This window comes from Salmo salar, chromosome ssa15 (assembly GCF_905237065.1).
Source record: "Salmo salar chromosome ssa15, Ssal_v3.1, whole genome shotgun sequence".
Lineage (NCBI taxonomy): Eukaryota > Metazoa > Chordata > Actinopteri > Salmoniformes > Salmonidae > Salmo > Salmo salar.
Window position 1 is genome coordinate 35,804,348 of NC_059456.1, and position 22,067 is coordinate 35,826,414.

At 44.1% G+C, this 22,067-nt stretch overlaps 2 protein-coding genes across 3 annotated transcripts in view; both read right to left on the bottom strand.

The window, feature by feature from the left end:
• Nucleotides 1-4,243: 4,243 nt before the first annotated feature.
• On the bottom strand, nt 4,244-9,601 carry LOC100286587 (low density lipoprotein receptor-related protein 11). Its single transcript, NM_001146526.1, is given in 2 exon segments — nt 4,244-4,355; nt 8,553-9,601. Coding segments are annotated over 2 exon segments (540 nt in total). The 5' UTR covers nt 8,988-9,601; the 3' UTR covers nt 4,244-4,250.
• A 1,267-nt stretch (nt 9,602-10,868) lies between these two features.
• The window catches only part of LOC106571336 (mitogen-activated protein kinase kinase kinase 5), a 59,223-nt gene continuing 48,024 nt past the window's right edge, over nt 10,869-22,067 (bottom strand). The window contains exons 20-30 of one of the 2 annotated variants that reach the window (XR_006759161.1): nt 15,958-16,135; nt 15,771-15,791; nt 15,392-15,569; nt 14,831-14,999; nt 14,384-14,575; nt 13,397-13,502; nt 12,778-13,021; nt 12,346-12,458; nt 11,978-12,137; nt 11,643-11,719; nt 10,869-11,524 (exon numbers count right to left, since the gene is read on the bottom strand). Coding sequence is in view for 1 of the 2 variants with exons in the window: in XM_045695654.1 (XP_045551610.1) it covers nt 11,464-11,524; nt 11,643-11,719; nt 12,025-12,137; nt 12,346-12,458; nt 12,778-13,021; nt 13,397-13,502; nt 14,384-14,575; nt 14,831-14,999; nt 15,392-15,569; nt 15,771-15,791; nt 15,958-16,135 (1,452 nt within the window). In the remaining variant the exon portion in view is untranslated. The remainder of the gene's footprint in view (nt 11,525-11,642; nt 11,720-11,977; nt 12,138-12,345; nt 12,459-12,777; nt 13,022-13,396; nt 13,503-14,383; nt 14,576-14,830; nt 15,000-15,391; nt 15,570-15,770; nt 15,792-15,957; nt 16,136-22,067) is intronic. The other variant, XM_045695654.1, reaches the window with a different exon arrangement.

Genomic DNA, 22,067 nt, shown 5'->3' on the forward strand with positions numbered 1-22,067 from the left:
GTTTGCACTTTTGGGACCATTCCAAAGAGTGATCTCCGCCTACCTCGCTCGTCGAGTTATCTAAATCGAGTGCATTTGAAGAAGTTGTACACAATCGTGATGTCGTGATGTAGAAAGTTTGTTCGGTAATCATGAAGACTCCACCTGGCCAACAGTTGAATGACAGTGTTGGGGTTTCTGCCTGAGGGGATTCTGTGGGGGTCCCATATAAATAGAATGAATTGAAGGGACTTGGAACCTCTCATTCTAGTTCTATGGAGCAACCATTCCTGTCTGTGCTGCTACAGGTACATGCCGTTGATGAGGTAATCAGACTCCTCAGTGGTGAGGGGGCGGGCCTTCTTCAGCTTGTGGCGGACCAACCGCAGGCGACAGCCAATCATGAGCAGCAGCAAAGCCGTGATGATCAGGCCTAGAGCCAATGGCAGGATAGCACCTGCAGGGGAGAAGAGAGAAAGGCACCTGTCATATACTATCTGTATTTCTGCATGTATAACATTATATTACAGAGTTATAAGTTGATAAGGATGAAGAACAGATCAGAAGAGAACCATGGCGCTCTCCCAGAAGCTTGGCTGGTGCACAAAACCTGCCAATTCAGACAAACAAAGGGATGTAATGGGTTTGGACTCAAGAAGATGCTGCATAAAGGTTCCTTCATTATTCAATGTTTTAATTATTTTCACTGCATCAGGGATAGCATACAGACGTTTCGGTTTTACAGCCTTCTTCAGTGTGTAGGTAAAATGTTATTTGAATTCAAAACAGCCTTTGTAAAGATCAACAGATAAGCAGCAGGTGCTGAACAGACCTGACTCAGGTCCTGGGTGTCCTCCCATTACTGAATGTGGTTTGGATATTGGGAACATGTCACTCTCTGGTAGTGGTTTGATCTCTGGCCACTTCATGGTCACTTTAGGTTCCTCCGCAGGAAATGTACTGGGTAAGACTGAAACAGGTGAGAGATTGTACTAAGCTCATTAATGATCATGTTCAGGCGTAATTATCACAAGATAATTAAATGTACCTGTCTCTGTGTGTTTGGCGGTGGGGGGAGGTGCCATGGTCGTTTGCTTGTTAGCGGGACCTGAATAATTTTGTTTCCATTATTCATTTGCATAATTGTATTCCTACATTTTATACACCTCATACAATATGTAATGATGATGCACATCAGAATCCAGATAATTCTTCAAAAATGTACTCTACTAGCAAAATCCCACCTGTTTTTTTTATACATTCATTGATGCAGTCTGCCACCTGCAGGAAGTTGTTATGGTTGCCCTTGCAGCCTCCGTAGATGAAGTGCTTGCACTCTTCAGCCACAGGGTCATAGAACCAGCGTGGGAAGACGCCTTTACACGGCCCCACAGCAGGGGGCGCTGCACAGGGCTCTGCTGGGACAGAGAAGGGAGAGAGGGAGAGATTTGGTCTGGTGGAACATAGAGAGAGCAAGAGGGAGGGAGAGATTTGGTCAGGTGGTCTCTGAAAAGTCTGTGATAAGGTAACATGGGAAGTACCCTGCCTCGTCTGTCTCAGGCTAGCCAAACCCAGGGATCATATGGCAGAGGACAGAGGAGTGCTTTGCTCCAGCGCTCAGGGGGTACATGGGAATGAAGGACCCCTGTCAGGCTCACTCCTGTCCCAGCCCTTCATGTCTCACAGTGCCCCTGTGGCCTGCATTCTGCCTTGCTCCAACGTTTCCAGATCAGCTTTGTGTGTTTGGTGGTGGGGGGAGGCTCAATGGCTGCCTGCAGGGGAGAATCTGCCTCTCTCTGCACTTACTAACACACAAAGGCCTTCTGCTCTCCGCTAGCACAGACAAAACTCTGGCCAACCGGAATGATGTGCAGACATGCCAAATGGATTTAATTCCTTCACAGCTGTAGTTGATGTTAACCATTATAGGTTTGTGTTTAAATCTGTTTATATGGTGTTTTGATGTGCATTAAATTGCCTACTGGGTTATAGCTAGCTAGGTAGTAACTACACAATAGCTAGCTAGATAATAGCTACACAATGACAGTACCTTGACAGACAGGGCTCTCCTGTTCACTGTGACTTGGCTGTGGTAGGACTCGGGGCACTGCCTTGCTCCAGTCACCAGACTGTGGAGTCTGTGGGGCTTGTGGTGGAGTTGGTCTGGCCTCCTCCATGGTCTTCCTGGGTCCACCCTGGGCCATGGAGTGGTCCTCAGTCTCCTCTGGCTGGGCCACAGGCCTGTGTGGGCTGGGTAGACCTGCAGGGTGGATCACTGTCTTCCTGTTCCCATCAACTGTAGAGAGGACAGGGTAGGGTCATCTTGGGCTCTCAGTCACAGTACAAACATACATTCGCCTGCTCATCATTCATTTACTGCAGCCCTCCTTGCTCTGATATTCCAGACTGTACAGCATCCATACAAATCCGTCCTAGTACACTCAAGTCTCAAACTACACTCCATCTTAGTACGATCAAGTCTAAAACCACACTCCATCTTAGTCCGATCAAGTCTAAAACCACATTCCATCTTAGTACGATCAAGTCTAAAACTACACTCCATCTTAGTCCGATCAAGTCTAAAACTACACTCCATCTTAGTACGATCAAGTCTAAAACTACACTCCATCTTAGTCCGATCAAGTCTAAAACCACACTCCATCTTAGTACGATCAAGTCTAAAACCACACTCCATCTTAGTCCGATCAAGTCTAAAACCACACTCCATCTTAGTCCGATCAAGTCTAAAACTACACTCCATCTTAGTACGATCAAGTCTAAAACCACACTCCATCTTAGTCCGATCAAGTCTAAAACCACATTCCATCTTAGTCCGATCAAGTCTAAAACCACATTCCATCTTAGTCCGATCAAGTCTAAAACCACATTCCATCTTAGTCCGATCAAGTCTAAAACCACATTCCATCTTAGTACGATCAAGTTGAAAACTACAATCCAACCTAATACACGCAAGTCCACACAGGAAACCTACAGCCCTCTATTTTATTATTATTTGTATTATTATATTACAATATGATCAACGTTTCATTTTTGTAACCCTTTACACTGGTATCCATATATACGGGTTGAAAATGGCAGATTTGGGCACTAATAAGAGCTTAAACTGGAATATAGTGGCTGTACGGTAAGATGAGTTTTGACTGACAGCTGCTGTGTGGGTTTTGAGTAACAGATGTTCTGAACTTGAACACTGCTCACGACAAGTTATCCCCATCCCTCCTGTAAATTAAGATGACTATTTATTTTGAAAGATGAGATGTTGAGGATTATAATAAATATGCTTTGATGTCATTCAAGCCAGAAACCCTTGAATCCAAATGTGTACTTCACATCTCCAAATCATAAAAGTCATGTCATATACAGTGTCAACGTTTATTATCACTATGTTTGATGTACAGTTACAAGATGACATGGCGTCATACTGGGTTGTTCTGAACAGAATGAGCCTGTTTGTTTATTGTGAAGAAAATTTGCCACAGCGCACACGCCTGAATACACTCATGAGTCCTTTCTATGCGCACCAAAATGGTGATCTGTTTCTCTGAATTGCCCTGTGAAAGCCTAACACAGTAATATTGTATTGTATAACTTAGCTAGTCATGTTGACAATAGAACAAGATTTAAATCATGCCCACCTGATCCAGATTGCAATTTATAATGGAACGTTTTTGGGGATTGCGTAAACAATCATGTGATGGCGGGGGATGCAGGGTTGTGTTCCAAACAAAATAACTACAAGTGTGCTTGCTCTAGTTCCTCAACGGCACAGCTAGGAGAGCTAAAAAAAAAACGACCTTATAGTTGAAAACTCTTCTTAGAGTCATAAAGTGCATTGAAATGACTTAGGAACTGTGCACACTGTGGAGAGGCCACGTGGAGACACCAGTTAGTCCTCTCACTCAAACCCTTTTCATTTTTTGGTCTTATGTTGCACCTACCCCACATTTTTCTGGAATATTCAGGAATAGTCCAGAAGATTTCATTATCAACAAATGCAGGAAAAAAGTACAGTAAATGTAAAATGCACACTTGTGTCATGTGAACTGTTGTGTCCTCACCTTTGGTGTAATAATTTTCCCATTATCTCCAAACGATTCCCTTTCAATTGCTACCATGGTTATGCATTTCATATTTATTCTCTAAGAAACATTTCAATTTAGCCCTATCCATATAGGCCAATTCCCAGGGTTAACCTTTATTTTTTACAGCGAAGTCAACCATTTCCTGGAGCTCCTGCCTCTCTGTGGCTATCAGTGTGAGGAAGACAGACTGAGTGACTCACAGCTCTGGCAGAAATCCTCGTCCGAGCGGTCTGGACAATTCTGCTTCCCGTCATGGTATGACAGTCCCCAGGTATACTTGAAAGCCTTCCTATGGTTGCTTTGTTAAAGTGCTGTTCTGTGTATTCAATAGGTCACCCATCTTATGTTTGTTGGAATTCGGGATATGACAGAAAAAATGTGATAATAATAGTACATTGTATCCATTACGTTACTGTAATATCTGTCTTAGAGGATATTCATGGCTTATAGGTTTAGACACATCTTATATAGGCCTTGTGACAGTGATCTATAGCTCCAGACATTTTTGAAGTTTTAAAGCTCATTTCCTGCAATTCTACACATTTTGTCATGTCTTGTGTGTGTTCATGTGATATTTCAGTGACTCAAACATTACAACAAAATGGGCTAAAAAACCTAGCTGAAAAACGTTAGCTGACATGGGTTAGTTGATTTTGGACATTTCTGACAAGTTCTAAATAGCTCTCTAAGGTATACAATGACTAACATGACAAGAGGAACTGATGATGCACTACCCAATTTAGAAACTGCACCTTGTGCATTCTACTATTACAACTTTCAAGAGTAAGTTGAACGCCAGACTGAGTTCCTTATCTCATCCATATGTGCATATCTCATCCATGGCCCCTCAATGCAGTGAATAGATTACAATTATTCCCTGCCTGGTCATATGAATGGCCATATCAGGCAGCCAGACATTTTACTAGAGGAGCAGGCTCACTTTCATTATACAATGGATTCAATCCATGGAGGCAAGGATTTAATTGCAGTGCAAAGTTAATTGTCTGTAATGCATTCGTACTCATTGCAGGCAACAGGTTCACAGAAAAGCACAAATCAATTTTACCACAACAACAAAATATTGCTGTTGATGTTAGCCAAAAATGAGGCGAGATCCACTAATGAATGATAGATGAACATGAGAAGGCATATCTGTCTGGTAATAACTTTCACTGAGAGAGGAGATGGAAGTGTTTGTCACCTTCAGCTTGGTTTTCTGGAGCCAGCACTGTCACAGTGACATTGTCTGAGCTCTTCTGTCCCGCGGTGTCTGTGACAGTCATCTGGAAGGTAAAGGAACCCTCCTGTAGACCACTGATTTTCAGTAACCCTGGCTGGGTCACCTACAGAGGTAAAGGGATAACATTTCAGACAGAAAGCAAAGACACAGTCTACTGGAAACATTGGGCTGGTTTCATGGACGCCATGACATAATGACACAAAGCATTTATCGGAGCCAAGTTTGTTAAGAGAGTCATGTTCATTACGAGTTTTCCACAATAACTAAAAACTCACATCACTTCTCAGCCCACAATAGGGCTCTTGTCCCTGGGTCAGGTTGGGATATAATAACCTTTTATCTGCATATATGCAGCAGAGTATTATGGATCTCTGGCTGCACCATGCAAACATCCATGTTGACTAACTACTAACTACAAATGACTAACTACTAACTACACATGACTAACTACTAACTACACATGACTAACTAAACACATCAGGTTAGTCGCTAACTGTGTGTGTTCTACATTATACCTGTTTTATAGCCTAGCCTACACCGGTTTTCTATTGCAAACACAGCATCCTTACTCCATACCTAAAGTGTATGGCTCACTTTTTAACAGAGAGACAGCCATGATTCTCAGACCTACCATACCAGAGCCACCTACAGTGCAACATTATGATGTTCAAGATTACAACTCTGAGGAGAACGTTTTTCTTCTAAACTATGTTTACCCATCTTTAAAGATGAATATGAAGATCACTTTATTGGTCAATTGTACACAAGGTCCAACCGAAATGTGACTTCTGCTTTATCCCAAGCCCTCAGAAGTACACATACTTCTTCTTTGTCTTCTTTGGTATCATGGCTTTGGCACATTCGTTTGTGCATGTCGCCATCTAGTGTGTGGTCGATCCCGTTCCATTTTGTGATACAAAAATAAAAAGGAAGGGGAAAAATTGCACCAACAAACCCTACACCTATATATCACTATTTAGTAAAAAAACTAAAACAAAAAAACTATTCCACTACTTTCGTTCAACACACCTTGTAACTTCTGCAGTAAAAACTTGTACACCCAAGTCTTTGCAGCTGCCACCACATCATCTATTCTCTGTGATTTAAGTTCCATTTCTGCAGTACAGTTGATAACCATGGCAATGAATGCTAAGAAGCCATACCACTCTGTATTGGCCTAGGCCTACTACTCACCCTTGACCCATCATCCTCTACTCTCTTCACTGCCTCAGTATACGACACCTTCTGTTCTATTCTGACACTGGCAACCTCAACTTGTCTCTCTCGCATCAGGCAGTTCTGATCCCCAGCAACATTGGCACACACTGTTTTTTCCACCGATACTACATATTCCTTTGTCCCATTGCACACTTCTCACATCTCAGAATCTCCCTCCTACACACTGCTGCAACATGACCATAAGCTTGGCATCTGAAATACATTAGTGGGTTTGGCATAAATTCTATCAATGGAAAGCTGACATATACTAACATGACTTTCTCAGGTAAAGGCTCTGCTTCAAAACTCAAAAGGACAGACAGTGTCTTCTCAGTTTTACCACGCTCGCCACCGGGTCTGCGCCGCACCAAACGGCGGGCATCACAGACACAGGGAATATTCCATTTCAGTAACTCCACCTCAACACTTAACGCCACCCCAGTAATCACTCCGTTCAAAAGCGCCCTGCTCCGGAGAGCAAAGCAAGTCACCGGTCTTGTCACGAGGCGTGTGACACGAAGCGGCCGCTCCCTCTGGGCGGAAGAAACCCAGAAAATCATCACAAGTCTACTTCAAGCTCCCTTCACCGATTAACAGTAGCCAATTTATTTTCTACCCAGCCTGAGACTACATATGGGTCACTCCAAAAGGCAGGGATCAACTTACCCCCAAAATCTCGCTCCTACTGGGCCAGAATCATCCTTTGCATGACCATCGAGACGAGTCCCGGACTCGGAGGTCTTCATCACACCTGCCACCGCAGATATTCATCTTCATCTCGTCAAGTTCAATTACTGAGCCATCAGACACAGCAGAGTACGGTCTGTAGTTCTTCCTCAACACACATCTTCCCTCCACTCAGCTCTTCTCCTTCTTCCTCGCTATCCATAACCACGTCTATCCGTTCACCTCGCTCATGCCGCACCTTCATCCGCTGTATTGTTTGCAGAACATGCACTGATGGCATTGCGACAAAACCTAACTTCTGTTTGTTAGCCCAATTTACTAGTCTGGCTATCTCTGGCATCTCCATGCTCACAAAACGTGCCACAGTCGTCAGCCAGGTCTCCTCCTCATCATCCATCTTCAGACAGGACACACGTACATACCGGCATACCGGTTGGAGTGGAGGTTGCTACACTGGGCACCCGTGGAGCTGTTGTTGTGGGGGGTTAAATGCCTTGCTCAAGGGCACACCGGCAGGCAATGGCATCGAGGATTTGATACTAGCAACCCTCCAGTTGCCAGCTCACTTGCCACCAATTTTTTCGTTCAGACCCGGGGTAACGCTCCGGCTGCTGGATAGCCTCTTTAAATTGCTAGGCTACCTGCCCCACATTTTCTACCAATGCCTCCTCCTTCATTGTTTTCAGTGCACTCTTCAGTGTTAGTGTTTACCTTCATGTTGATGGCCGGGTCACCCTTCACCAGGGCCCATTCATAGAGGGTGACCCCATGGTCGTCCACACTGTCCCGGCCGTCCAGTACCGCACAGTTAGTTGGCAGCTGGATAACTACATCCTGGCCGGCATCACTGCGGGGCGGCTCGTCCATGTCTGGAAACAACCCAGTCAGAACTAACCTTGTCAAACACACCTGGACTCACATTTAGATTAAATCTCATTTTAGAAGCAGGGGGCAATAGCAAATTATTAACCCAAGCCAAACACCAGTCTGATAATTGCTAGTGGTTGTGAGAACAGAATTACCAGCAACCAGTTATGTATTATGAATGTTTTGTCATAAGCAATACACTTGCATGTATATTGTATCTTATTGAAAACCTGTGATTTATATTCAATATAATTAACAGCAGACAGAACCTCACCTGGCATTTGAGTGTCATCATCAACTGTAGGGTTTTCCTCAGGCCTCCTAATCAAATTGACCAATTTGTTCACATCTCCATTGCCACTGCTGGAGACGAGGTGTCCTGTTGTATTGTGAGCCCGACTGTAGGTGCTAAACCCTGCCTGTGCTGCGAATGAACAAACGTTTTTATTTCTATAGGTGCAGCTGAACAAATAGCAGCTGAGGCTGTCGTCCGACTGTCTCCGGTCCTCCTGGACAACCGCCACCGTGCAGTGAGGGTCTGCGCAGCAGGCATGGAGACAGTCTTTCCAACTGTACACCCGGTCAGGCGCCGAGAGGAAGGTGGCTCCCTGCTCAATGGAGGCAGTCGCTCGTATGATGTGCTCCTCTACGGCGTTGAAATCAGCCAGACAGACGTCAACCACCTCTTCCTCCTCCCTGGTATATGTCTGGTCCTGTTGCAGCTGCTTGCGGAATTCCTCTAAGAGCTCCTCCACCCCAGATATTTTAGATTTCAAGTCTAATGTTTGAGAGGACCGGGTTTGAATGCTAGTCACCATACATAACAGCAGCATACACGTAATGAGTCGATGATGCTGAGCCAAAGCCATTATGTTTACGCAGTTAAATGGCATCCCTCTCAGCTATTTTCCCGATGGATGAGGAGAGGCCCTTATTTCAAAACAAGAAACATATAACGCAAAAGAAAAAGCATCATATTGTTTCATATCCAATAATCTCGAGTCCCAGATGAGCACCTTTGCTTCTTTAAAAAAAAAATGCAGTGCTAAAGGCTTTTTGTCGGTATCATGATAGCACTGCGCTGGGAGCGGCACAACATCTGTAGCGCAGGACATCCACAGCGATTGGAGGACTAAAGAAAGAATTGACGTCACGGTGTTCAGTCTCTGCACACCTGTCAGTTTTGGTTTTATGCAACTTCCTATGATTGAGATATGTCTGCAAGAGTAATACAAATTATATTTACTCAATATTATTTGGCTATTAGACCTGTGAATATTTTGAAATCATAGCACATTATTGGTATTCAGTTCATTATTTCAGCTGACACTTTATTTCACATTTACATTAAGAGAAATTTTTGTGTTACATAACAATATGTTATTGCACAAATAATGTAATAAATCTATCATGAATATGAAACAAAACGGAAACCTTTGAACAAAACGTTATTTCTGACAGAAATATTTGAAATAAAAAAGGAACAGGTTGGTGGTATAACAATATGAAAATGGGTTTTCAGTTATGATTTTCATTCAAACATATACATTTGATTTAAAGCATTTGCATTTTTAAAGATAATATATAGGCTACAAATGAAAGCAGGCTAAATAAAACTCCATACATTTTACAGAGTAAAATATTAATTGGGTCCTCCTACATCATAATTTTGTTCCATTGCCAGTATCAATAAAATCTAGAGAATATGGCTGTGAGCAGCAATGGATAGGGTTCACAGGATGACAAAAAGGACAAGATCGGTTGGGTAACAAAGCAAGCACTCTGTCATGTAGGAACGATCTATCCTTTATGTGCAACCATGAGTCTAAATACAACATCTGGAGTTAATCTGACATATGGTTCATGAGGGGAAGGTGAATTTGAGCATTAGCATTACATATGCAAAGAATGAGTTGTTAATGGTTTCCTTGTTTTTTGAAATATCAATACCAAATTCAGTGTGGCTCATGTTAGGGATGTCCATGATAGTGATGACAAGTTTCAAGTTGATAGGCCACTGTGGAGTGGATTTACAGTTGTTTAAATGGACACGTAAAATCGGATTTCCTGATTTATCAATAACTCAGCTATCTTTTTACCAATCCCTGATGTCACGGATGATGTTTCACATTCAGTCAGTTTTGGTTTTATGCATCTCCCTATGATAGAGATATATCTGCAGGATTAAGAAGAACTGAATATGTATTTAATATTAGGCTACTAGAACCATGACACATTATTTGTGTTCCTAAGCATTATTTCAGTTTACCCTTTATTTCACAGTTAAGTTTTTAAGACACATTTTTGTTTACACAATAATATGTTTTTGCACAAATAATGTCATCAATCTATCATGAATATGAAACAAAACGGACACATTTCAACAAAAATTCATTTTATAAGTTTCAAAGATGGAGGAAAATCTAACCTGACACACCTTATGGGTCCTTGAAGCAAATTTGTTCAGCATGAGGAAAGACGCCTACTTACAAAGTTTAAAGTCTCTAGGTCAAACGGGGAGGAGGATATGAGGGTTTAAGTGAGAAGGCTTATAACAGCGCCAGCTTTGCTGTGAACCCCCCAACACAAATTTGCGTTACATATTTGATAGGACATCTAGCCATTTCTAAATTGTGTCACTGAAAATAGTAATTTACTGTCAATAAAATGTGCTATATATTTACATAATTTACCCCAAAAAATAACACAAAATATACCTAACATATGTAAATGACGTTAAAAAAAATTACTTGAACAAATGAAGTCAAGAGTCATGATGTTTCAAAGCCTTCAATGCCAGTTAAACAAACAAGTACAAAAGGGCAGGCATGCAGTGATGGCAATGAGAGCAGGGCATATCCATAAAACACAGTTAAATAAAATAGTGATAAGAAGCCACTAGCAATAGCAATGTTGTTTATCAAGATAATGTACAGCAGCTCAAACACATCAGTTAACGTTGTATTTTGTCTCTCAGGCTTGTTTTAGAAAATGGTCAATCTCATGATAGTAAACACATGATAGTAAGGAGAAAATTCTACAACCTAATAACATTTAAAGGTTAAATTCTCAGATATGTTTCACTGTTTGCCCTGTAAATCTTGGCGCCGGTGTCATAACTGTTGAACATTATAAAACCAGTGGCACTTAACCCCATTTCAAAATAGTAATTTCCAAAAAACAACTCATGTGTCAATTCATGATAAACTACACTGGAACTGTCCCCCATCAGGACTGAGTCTTGGTCTGATAATTACTGAGATTTAAGTGCAGTGGTGAGTGTTGAGGAGAATACCGAGTTGTTGTTGTTGTTGTGCTTGTGCTAAAGGTCCTGTACTGTAGAGGTAGCTAACTCCACACGAGGGCTCCTCACACTGGTTTCTGTCTGTAGTCTGTAATGGCCTTCCATAGCTTACACAGCATCCCACCTCTGAGGAGGAAAACAAGAGAAAGATGAAGACGGACTTGAGATATTACAGTGTTTCAATCAGGTATTTGACATGGCTGGGTATTTGACAGTGTAGGAGAGAATACTGTATGTTGTGTACCTTAATCCCAAACTCTTCAGGTCGTCTCTCATCACATACTGGAGAAGGTCATCCAAAGTGTAATCCTCGGTCAAAATCTACAAAATGGAAGATGGATCATGGGTAAAATCATTGGTGCCTGAAAGAGATTAAGCTAGGCCAATAGATGGTGCTCAACTGTGTATCTGTTATAAAGGTTTTACACATACAGTATGCATGAAGCGTACTAACAATCAATGAATAGCCTCCAGGTACACCCAGGCCATTAGTTTTAACAGCTTTACAACACTGCAAACTGTTTACTGCAGTATAGGGGGATAGGATTACATGGACGTGAGTTTGTTTACATAATGTACCCATTTAAAACAGACGTGGCCGGGGGCTGGGCTTCCTCAGGACCTACCCTGTCCATGGAGTCATCGTCAGCCCCATGGAGTCTCAGCCACTTGATCAGCTCTGGGTCCCCATGGCTCACAGTGGACCGGCTCTTCTGGCTCACAGATGATGTAGGCATATCTGTCACACACATAAGTACAACTATTAACATCTACCATATATTCACCATATAACCAATCATAGTAGACATATCAAATCATATGCATTGTCTGTTTCCTGATGTTTGTGTTGTACAAATATTTCCATTAGGCATTTAAAAAGCAGTCTTTTTAATGCTCTTGTGCGCTCAGATAAAGGTGTGTACTAGTGTATGTTGGGACGTGCTCACCGATGGGTTCTGAGCGGATCCTCAGAAGTTTGATCTCCTGTTCCCTCTCATCCAGGACATGCTGGAGGACAGCCTGGTACTCTCTCTCCCTCGCCAGCAGCTGCTCCATCAGCCTGGGGCGACACAGCAGGGAGAAATGAGGGGAGGGGGAGACACAGGGTCATTCAATGAGGAAACACAATACTACTAAACACGGCTACTGCAGGCGCCATGATGAAAATAAACATATTTGTGTTTAGGCCCCTGTGTTGGGGCCCTTCTACATAACATAATTTACATTGGTGAGGAAACAATGTGAAGCTACAGGCAATATCTACTACTAATTGGTCACAGATGTGGAGTTAGTAGCAAAGGTTGTTCATGACTTGTTGGAATAAATCTGGTTTTGTGTCTGACAGTCATTATCATTGTTACGACAGCAAGATGTCCCACCTGTTGGTTTTCAGCTTCATCCTGCCTAGTTCCATGGTGACGGAGCACTGGGTATTATGGGATCTGTGTGAGACGGTGGAACTGAGCGTGCTCACACCGGAGGTGGCGACCGTGTTGTCATGGGCAGCGTTAGGAGGGGCTCTGCACTGATGGACGGAGTTATCCTCAGGCTCCACGTCATCGTCAACGTTATCCTGGTCGGCCGGGTCATCCTCCGAGGCCAGGCTGAAGTGGGGCCTTAGCTCTGGGCAAGGACACGTGATACATCATTACACCTTTACAGCAATATCATGACAAATAGTTCATATCCAACAGCTAAACTGCACCTTGAAAGAGGTAACATGAAACATTAAGACAGCAACATCACAAGCCTCAATAAAGATCACTCTATGACTACAATAATCTTTAAATGCAATTGTTATAATGACTGGTAGACACATATTCTTGTTAAATGCCCCATATACATAGTATCTAGTGCATTTCTGTATCCAAGGTTACACATTGATGTTATGATTAGATTGGGGCTCTGTTCAAAGTCATACTCTGGCAACCAGTGTCCTGGGCCGTAGGGGGCATAAAATGTCCTTTAAAACTCTGCGGCTGGAGGCACAGCTATTACCTGGCACCAGGATGGTGATGGCAGTCTGCACCGCTTTACGGATGATATTGTCCAGGGCGAACATCCAGTGGGGCTTGATGTTGTGGTTTCGTAGAACTTTGTTTACCTGGCGACGCATTGGTCAATCAGACAGACAGACAGACAGACAGACAGACAGACAGACAGACAGACAGACAGACAGACAGACAGACAGACAGACAGACAGACAGACAGACAGACAGACAGACTCCATTAATAAACAGCTACACATGTACTACGGACATGTATGCATCCACATCTACCAGTATCCACACATTTGTGGAAAGGAAAACAGGCTTGACTCCAGCGGGTGTCTGTTTACATTGCGTGTGGTGGTTGCAGATATCTGAGATATCCCCCTATATAATGAGTCTATGGAAACAGCATTTCCCAGAAAAAAAGAGACAGCCATTTATAAAAAGCCATGCATTCTGGAAAATCCAAGTGTGAAAAACAAGTTTGTATCGTGAATTGATAATCTTTCGCAGACAATGTACCCTATAGACCAGAGCTGGTTTCATATGTATCCGCTAGGGGGAATCAGAGCTCAGTATTGACTGAGGCAGAAACAACCTCTGCCTCCCACAGGCAGCTACAGGCTAGTGTCATTTCATTTGCATAATTGTATTTGTGAGGCAGGGGACAGAATCAGCCTCTTTAAATTATGTGCTTTAAGCTGACACATTTCCCTTCTATTACCCTTTCTTAAAGGTCAGTAGTGTTTCACAGTCAATTGTCTGAGCTGTTTGTTTAAACAATGGCAGCATGGTGACATAATTCAGCTGTGAACAGTTTACGGAAACCCCCTTGAATCATACTTCAATGTCTCCAGAGCCTTTGGTCTATACAAGGACAATTTCAATTCCAACCCATTCACAGTGGACAAATAGACAATGGGATATCTTAATTATCATAGGCCATGTAATGCTTATAGAGAGACCTACTAATAGGTGAAGAAAGGGCACTTACTGCGTCCTGGAACCCAAATAGCACCACTTGGAGTTGGCTAATGGCTGTGCTGTCAAAGTCTAGCTCTAGTTTGAGCTGGGAGAGGGTGTTGGCTATGATCTTCCTGTCTGCCATGCGCACAAAGTCCCCCAGACTGACCACCAGGGTGGAGATATGCTGATGTCTCAACTTAGTGTCCGATGTCTCAGAACCCTGCACAGACAGGGTAGAGGAGGATGGAGAGAGGGGTGATGAGAGGAGGGTGAAGGTGAAGAAAGGAGTACATATGATAAGGGGTTTGTTTTACCCTGAGAAAGCCCCTCATCTAGCCTGGTCCCAGATCTGTTTGTGCTGTCTTGCCAACTACTATGGTCATTGTCATGCCGCGTGACATACCAGGGGGAAAAAACAGAACTGGGCCCAGGCTACCCCTCACCCTGTCCACTACTAGACTAGATGCTTACTGACCTGTTTGAGAGCCTCCACGAGGTTGGACACCACCTTGTCTCTGTCCTCAGTGAGGATGCGGTGCAGAGTGGCCCTCCTCTCGCTGTCCTTCCTCAGCATGAAGAAGCCAGAGTCCTTCTCATCAGGAGACGGAGGAGCACTGTGGTCCTCAAAGTTCTCCACTGGGATACTGGTGGGGAACACAGGTTAGATTAAAGAGACCTCAGGTTTAAAAAAATATATATTTATATAGGAGAACAACAAAGTTCCAAATATTACATGACATTCTTTGGCATCGTGGTATAAATGGGATAAATGACTCCTCTCTGTACATTATCTGGAACTAATGTACTCCATAGATGTACAAGGTTCCTACATTGTCCATTATTTCCAGATAATGTACAAAGAGTCAGCGTTTATCTCTTTCCTCCAGATTTAGCTTTTTTGGCATTGCTTTTTGTCAGTTGAATTGAGATGGCAGAGGTGCAGTGTTAGTGTGTTTTTCTGATCTCAAACACAAAATGCTGGAGTGAAAATGTTAGCTTCACAAATACATATGGTGCTGACTGTATGTTGTGTTACCTGAGGAACAGGGAGCGGGTTGCTTTGACATCCCGATCACTGTAACACTTAGTGCTGGGCTTGAAGCTGAAGGGGTTGGTGTTGAGGTCGTTCTCAGGGGAGACGGAGCCGTACTCGCTGCTGCTGCTGGTGTCTTCCACCACCACAGGCACTGGCAGAGAGATGCTGCGCAGGTACTCTTGAGGGCACAGTGACACCACTGTTACACAAAGAAAACCAGAGCTTTCTGGTTCTTTTACATTACAGTACTACTTCTGTGAATGAATCATCTCAGAGTAGGGTAGTCAACATGACAATTGGTTTAGCCTAATGTCATTAGGCTCAGACTCAGTGAACTCTAAAGAGGAAGCAGCACAGAAAGGCGCTCAAATTAACTCACCTGAACCTCCTGGTGTCAGAGCTGAGGAGAAAAACAGATTTTTTTATTCCATGATATGAATTGTGCAGAAACAACAAAAAAGTATCTAAAATATAAAGTATCTAATAGCAATTGTCTTTCTACTCAGATAGATCTATATTCTACTAACTACTTCACTGATTAACCGGTGAAGCATTGTCCTAGCTACCTGTAAAGCTGCTCTTGCCCCTCTTCTTGCGGCTGGTGACGGTGAGGAACTCATCAGTGAGCAGGTGCAGGGCGGTGGCCCTCTGGTCGGGGTCGGGTTCAAAGCAGCGTAGGATAAAGGCCTTGGCCTCCATTGACATGGAATCTGGGATCTCAGGATGGATCTTGAACATGCCAACCTGTAGCCAAGATAAAACAGCACAGTAATGTTATAGCTAAGGGCCTAACCTGCAGCTGCAGCCAAGATGAAACCCAGCCATGTTAGATCTAAGGGCCTAACCTGCAGCTGCAGCCAAGATGAAACCCAGAAACCCAGGATTGTTGCCAAATGCATTCTCGTCTGTACAACAGTATTGTACAACAAGCCATTGCATAATAAAAGCATTGACCAGTGATGAATCTGCATTTTAAGTCACACAGGATGAGACAGACAGAATAGCTGATGAAAGTCTTCTAAAAGATGGCTACATGTGTTGCATTAGAGATCTATACAACCTGCTACAAAACAGTGGTTTAAAAGCACTGCAAAATCCACAGCAATTTACTACTGTAATTCATGAACATTTCTGTCATTCTGTCCTGCATTCAACATGATCTCCATCACACTCCGCAGACCACCCAGTTGAATCACTAGCTCTAGTGTTTAATGGACTACATATGTCCAGTCTATGTAATATTGCTGATGAGGGAAACACTTGAAATTTCCACTTCCTATTTCTACAAGTGGAAAAAGCTTGAGGAGGGCTCATCAGCGGAACAGAGACTTAAAACAACACAAAGGATAGACTGTATTACACAGTCTATCTCCAGGTACTAGGTCTAATCTCACAGTTGGATAAGTATGTAATCCAATCACACTTGTGTTTTTAGCTAATAACCACAAAAAGTTGAGCTTTTTTCCCTTACAAACACAGTGCTGACAGCATGCTATGTTTGAGATAGTACTGTCCTGGTGATTCAACCATGGAGGAATGTGCCTGGAGGCGTGTAAGGACAGCCATCTGTCATGATCACTGCTGTGCATATTCCCCCCTAAGCCGACATTGCGACGGCTCTCAATGAACTACACTGGACTTTGTGGAAACTGGAAACTGCATATCCTGAGGCCGCATTTATTGTAGCTGGGGACTTTAATAAAGGAAATCTGAGGAAAACGCTACTGAAATTTGATCAACACTTCTGTGCTACTTGGGCATCAAACACTCTGGATCATTGCTACTCTCCCTTCCGGGATGGCTAAAAGGCCCTCCCTCCCTTAAACAGGAAGTACCCGTGGTAAGGACTGTTCAATGTTGGTCTGACCAATCGGAATCTATGCTTCAAGATTGTTTTGATCCTACGGAATGGGAAATGTTCCGGGTCCCCTCTGATAATAGTATTGACGTATACACTGACTAGGTGACTGAGTTCATCAGGAAGTACATAAAGGATGTTGTTCCTACTGTGACGATTAGAACTTATCCAAACCAAAAACCGTGGATAGATGGCAGCATGAAATTGGGAACCACTGTATTTAACCACGGCAAGGTGACTGGGAACATGGACGAGTACAAATAGACCAGCTCTGACCTCCGTAAGGCAATCAATGAGGCAAAATGACAGTACATGGAGTCGCAATTCAATGGCTCAGACACAAGATGTATGTGGCAGGGACTCCAGACAATCAAGGATTATAAAGGGAAAGCCAGCCAAGTCGCGAACACCTTCTTCGCTCGCTTCGAGGAAAACACTGAGCTAGAGACACGGGCCACTGCCGTTCACGAGGACTGTGAGCTCTTGTTCTCTGTGGCCGATGTGAGTAAGACATTTAAGTGTGTTTACCCTTGCAAGGCTGGCGGCCCAGATGGCATTCCAAGCTGTGTCCTCAGAGCTGGTGCAGACCAGCTGGCTGGAATGTCTAAGGACATATTCAATCTCTCCCTATCCCAGTCTGTTGTCCCCACTTGCATCAATATGTCCACCATTGTTCCTGTACCCAAGAAAGTGAAGGTAACTGAACTAAATGACTATCGCCCGTATCACTCATTCTGTCATAATGAAGTGTTTTGAGAGGGTAGTTAAGGATCATGTCACATCCAATTTATCCAACACCCTAGGCACACTACACTTTGCATACCGCCCCAACAGATCCAAGGACGACGCAATCACCATCACACTGCCCTATCCCACCTGGACAAGAGGAATACCTATGTAAGAATGCTGTTAATCGACTACAGCTCAGCCTTCAACACCATAGTGCTATCCAAGCTAATCATTAAGCTTGGGGCCCTGGGTCTAAACCCCGTCCTGTGCAACTGGGTACTGGACTTCCTGACGGGCCAACCACAGGTGGTGAAGGTAGGCAACAACACCTCCGTCACTCTGATCCTCAACATGGGGGTGCGTGCTCAGCCCCCTCCTGTACTCCCTATTCACCCAGAACTGCGTGGCCATGCATTCTCAAACTCAATCATCAAGATGGCTGATGACACAACAGTGGTAGGCCTGATTACCAACAACGACAAGACAGCCTACAGGGAGGAGGTAAGAGCCCTGGTGGAGTGGTGCCAGGAAAATAACCTCTCCCTCAACATCAACAAAATGAAGGAGCTGATCGTGGACTTCAGGAGACAGCAGAGAGAGCACACCCCCATCCACAGGGCCGCCAACTTCCTCAGCATGCACATCACTAACGACCTGAAATGGTCCCTTCACAGACAGTGTGGTGAAGAAAGCGCAACAGCGCCTCTTCAATCGAAGGAGGCTGAAGAAATTTGGCTTGGTCCCTAAGACACTCACAAACTTCTACAGATGCACCTTTGAGAGCATTGTGTCGGGCTGTATCACCGCCTGGTACGGAAATTGCACCATCCACATCCGCAGGGCTCTCCAGAGGGTGATGCAGACAGCCTAACGCTCACCGGGGGCACACTGCCTGCCCTCCATGACATCTACAGCAACTGGTGTCACAGGAAGGCCAAGAAGATCATCAATGACCTCAGTCACCCGAGCCACGGCCCGTTCACCCCGCAACCATCTAGAAGGCGGAGACAGGACAGGTGCATCAAAACTGAGACGGAGAGACTGAAAAACATTGTTCATCTCCAGGCCATCAGACTGTACCCTGCCCTGAACCTTAGTCACTGTTACTAGCCAGCTACCACCTGGTACTTTACCCTGCATCTTAGAGACTGCTGCCCTATGTACACCACCATTCAAAAGTTTGGGGTCACTTAGAAATGCCCTTGTTTTTGAAAGAAAAGCACAATGAATCATGCTACACCATCTGCAGTCCCGATGGGTGAATCTGGATTTGGCGGATGCCAGGAGATTGCTACCTGCTCCAATGCATAGTGCCAACTGTAAAGTTTGGTGGAGGAGGAATAATGGTCTGGGGCTATTTTTCATGGTTTGGGCTAGGCCCCTTAGTTCCAGTGAAGGGAAATGTTAACCCTACAGCATACAATGACATTCTAGATGATTCTGTGCTCCCAACTTTCCTGTTTCAGCATGACAACGCCCCCATGCACAAAGCGAGGTCCATACATTAATGGTTTGTCGAGATCAGTGTGGAAGAAACCCCATCAAACACCTTTAGGATGAATTGAAACACTGAGGCGAACCAGGCCTAATTGCCCAACATCAGTGCCCGACCTCACTAATGCTCTTGTGGCTGAATGGAAGCAAGTCCCCACAGCAATGTTCCAAATTGTAGTGGAAAGCCTTCCCAGAAAAGTGGAGGCTGTTATAGCAGCAAAGGGGGGCCCAACTTCATATTAATGCCCATGATGTTGGAATGAGATGTCCAATGAGCAGGTGTCCACATACTTTTGTTGATGTAGTGTTTTTTATACACAGTACACACATACATATACTGCTCAAAAAAATAAAGGGAACACTTAAACAACACATCCTAGATCTGAATGAAATAAATCATCTTATTAAATACTTTTTTCTTTACATAGTTGAATGTGCTGACAACAAAATCACACAAAAATAATCAATGGAAATCCAATTTATCAACCCATGGAGGTCTGGATTTGGAGTCACACTCAAAATTAAAGTGGAAAACCACACTACAGCCTGATCCAACTTTGATGTAATGCCCCTAAAACAAGTCAAAATGAGGCTCAGTAGTGTGTGTGGCCTCCACGTGCCTGTATGACCTCCCTACAACGCCTGGGCATGCTCCTGATGAGGTGGCGGATGGTCTCCTGAGGGATCTCCTCCCAGACCTGGACTAAAGCATCCGCCAACTCCTGGACAGTCTGTGGTGCAACGTGGCGTTGGTGGATGGAGCGAGACATGATGTCCCAGATGTGCTCAATTGGATTCAGGTCTGGGGAATGGGCGGGCCAGTCCATAGCATCAATGCCTTCCTCTTGCAGGAACTGCTGACACACTCCAGCCACATGAGGTCTAGCATTGTCTTGCATTAGGAGGAACCCAGGGCCAACCGCACCAGCATATGGTCTCACAAGGGGTCTGAGGATCTCATCTCGGTACCTAATGGCAGTCAGGCTACCTCTGGCGAGCACATGGTGGGCTGTGCGCCCCCCCAAAGAAATGCCACCCCACACCATGACTGACCCACCGCCAAACCGGTCATGCTGGAGGATGTTGCAGGCAGCAGAACGTTCTCCATGGCGTCTCCAGACTCTGTCACGTCTGTCACGTGCTCAGTGTGAACCTGCTTTCATCTGTGAAGAGCACAGGGTGCCAGTGGCGAATTTGCCAATCTTGGTGTTCTTCTCTGGCAAATGCCAAACGTCCTGCACGGTGTTGGGCTGTAAGCACAACCCCCACCTGTGGACGTCGGGCCCTCATACCACCCTCATGGAGTCTGTTTCTGACCGTTTGAGCAGACACATGCACATTTGTAGCCTGCTGGAGGTAATTTTCCAGGGCTCTTACAGTGCTTCTCCTGCTCCTCCTTGCACAAAGGCGGAGGTAGCGGTCCTGCTGCTGGGTTGTTGCCCTCCTACGGCCTCCTCCACGTCTCCTGATGTACTGGCCTGTCTCCTGGTAGCGCCTCCATGCTCTGGACACTACGCTGACAAACACAGCAAACCTTCTTGTCACAGCTCACATTGATGTGCCATCCTGGATGAGCTGCACTACCTGAGCCACTTGTGTGGGTTGTAGACTCCGTCTCATGCTACCACTAGAGTGAAAGCACCGCCAGCATTCAAAAGTGACCAAAACATCAGCCAGGAAGCATAGAAACTGAGAAGTGGTCTGTGGTCCCCACCTGCAGAACCACTCCTTTATTGGGGGTGTCTTGCTAATTGCCTATAATTTCCACCTGTTGTCTATTCCATTTGCACAACAGCATGTGAAATTTATTGTCAATCAGTGTTGCTTCCTAAGTGGACAGTTTGATTTCACAGAAGTGTGATTGACTTGGAGTTACATTGTGTTGTTTAAGTGTTCCCTTTATTTTTTTGAGCAGTGTATATATATATCACACACACACACACACACACACACACACACACACACACACACAGTGTATATACAGTTGAAGTCGGAAGTTTACATACACCTTAGCCAAATACAATTCAACTCAGTTTTTTTTTTACAATTCCTGACATTTAATCCTAGTAAAAATTCCCTGTCTTAAGTCAGTTAGGATCACCACTTTATTTATGAATGTGAAATGTAAGAATAATAGTTGAGAGAATGATTTATTTCTGCTTTTATTTCTTTCATCACATTCCCAGTGGGTCAGAAGTTTACATACACTCAATTAGTATTTGGTAGCATTGCCTTTAAATTGTTTAACTTGCGTCAAACATTTCGGGTAGCCTTCCACAAGCTTCCCACAATAAGTTGGGTGAATTTTGGCCCATTCCTCCTGACAGAGCTGGTGTAACTGAGTCAGGTTTGTAGGCCTCCTTGCTCGCACATGCTTTTTCAGTTCTGCCCACACATTTTCTATAGGATTGAGGTCAGGGCTTTGTGATGGCTACTCCAATACCTTGACTTTGTTGTCCTTAAGCCATTTTGCCACAACTTTGGAAGTATGCTTGGGGTCATTGTCCATTTGGAAGACCCATTTGCGACCAAGCTTTAACTTCCTGACTGATGTCTTGAGATGTTGCTTCAATATATCCACATAATTTTCCTTCC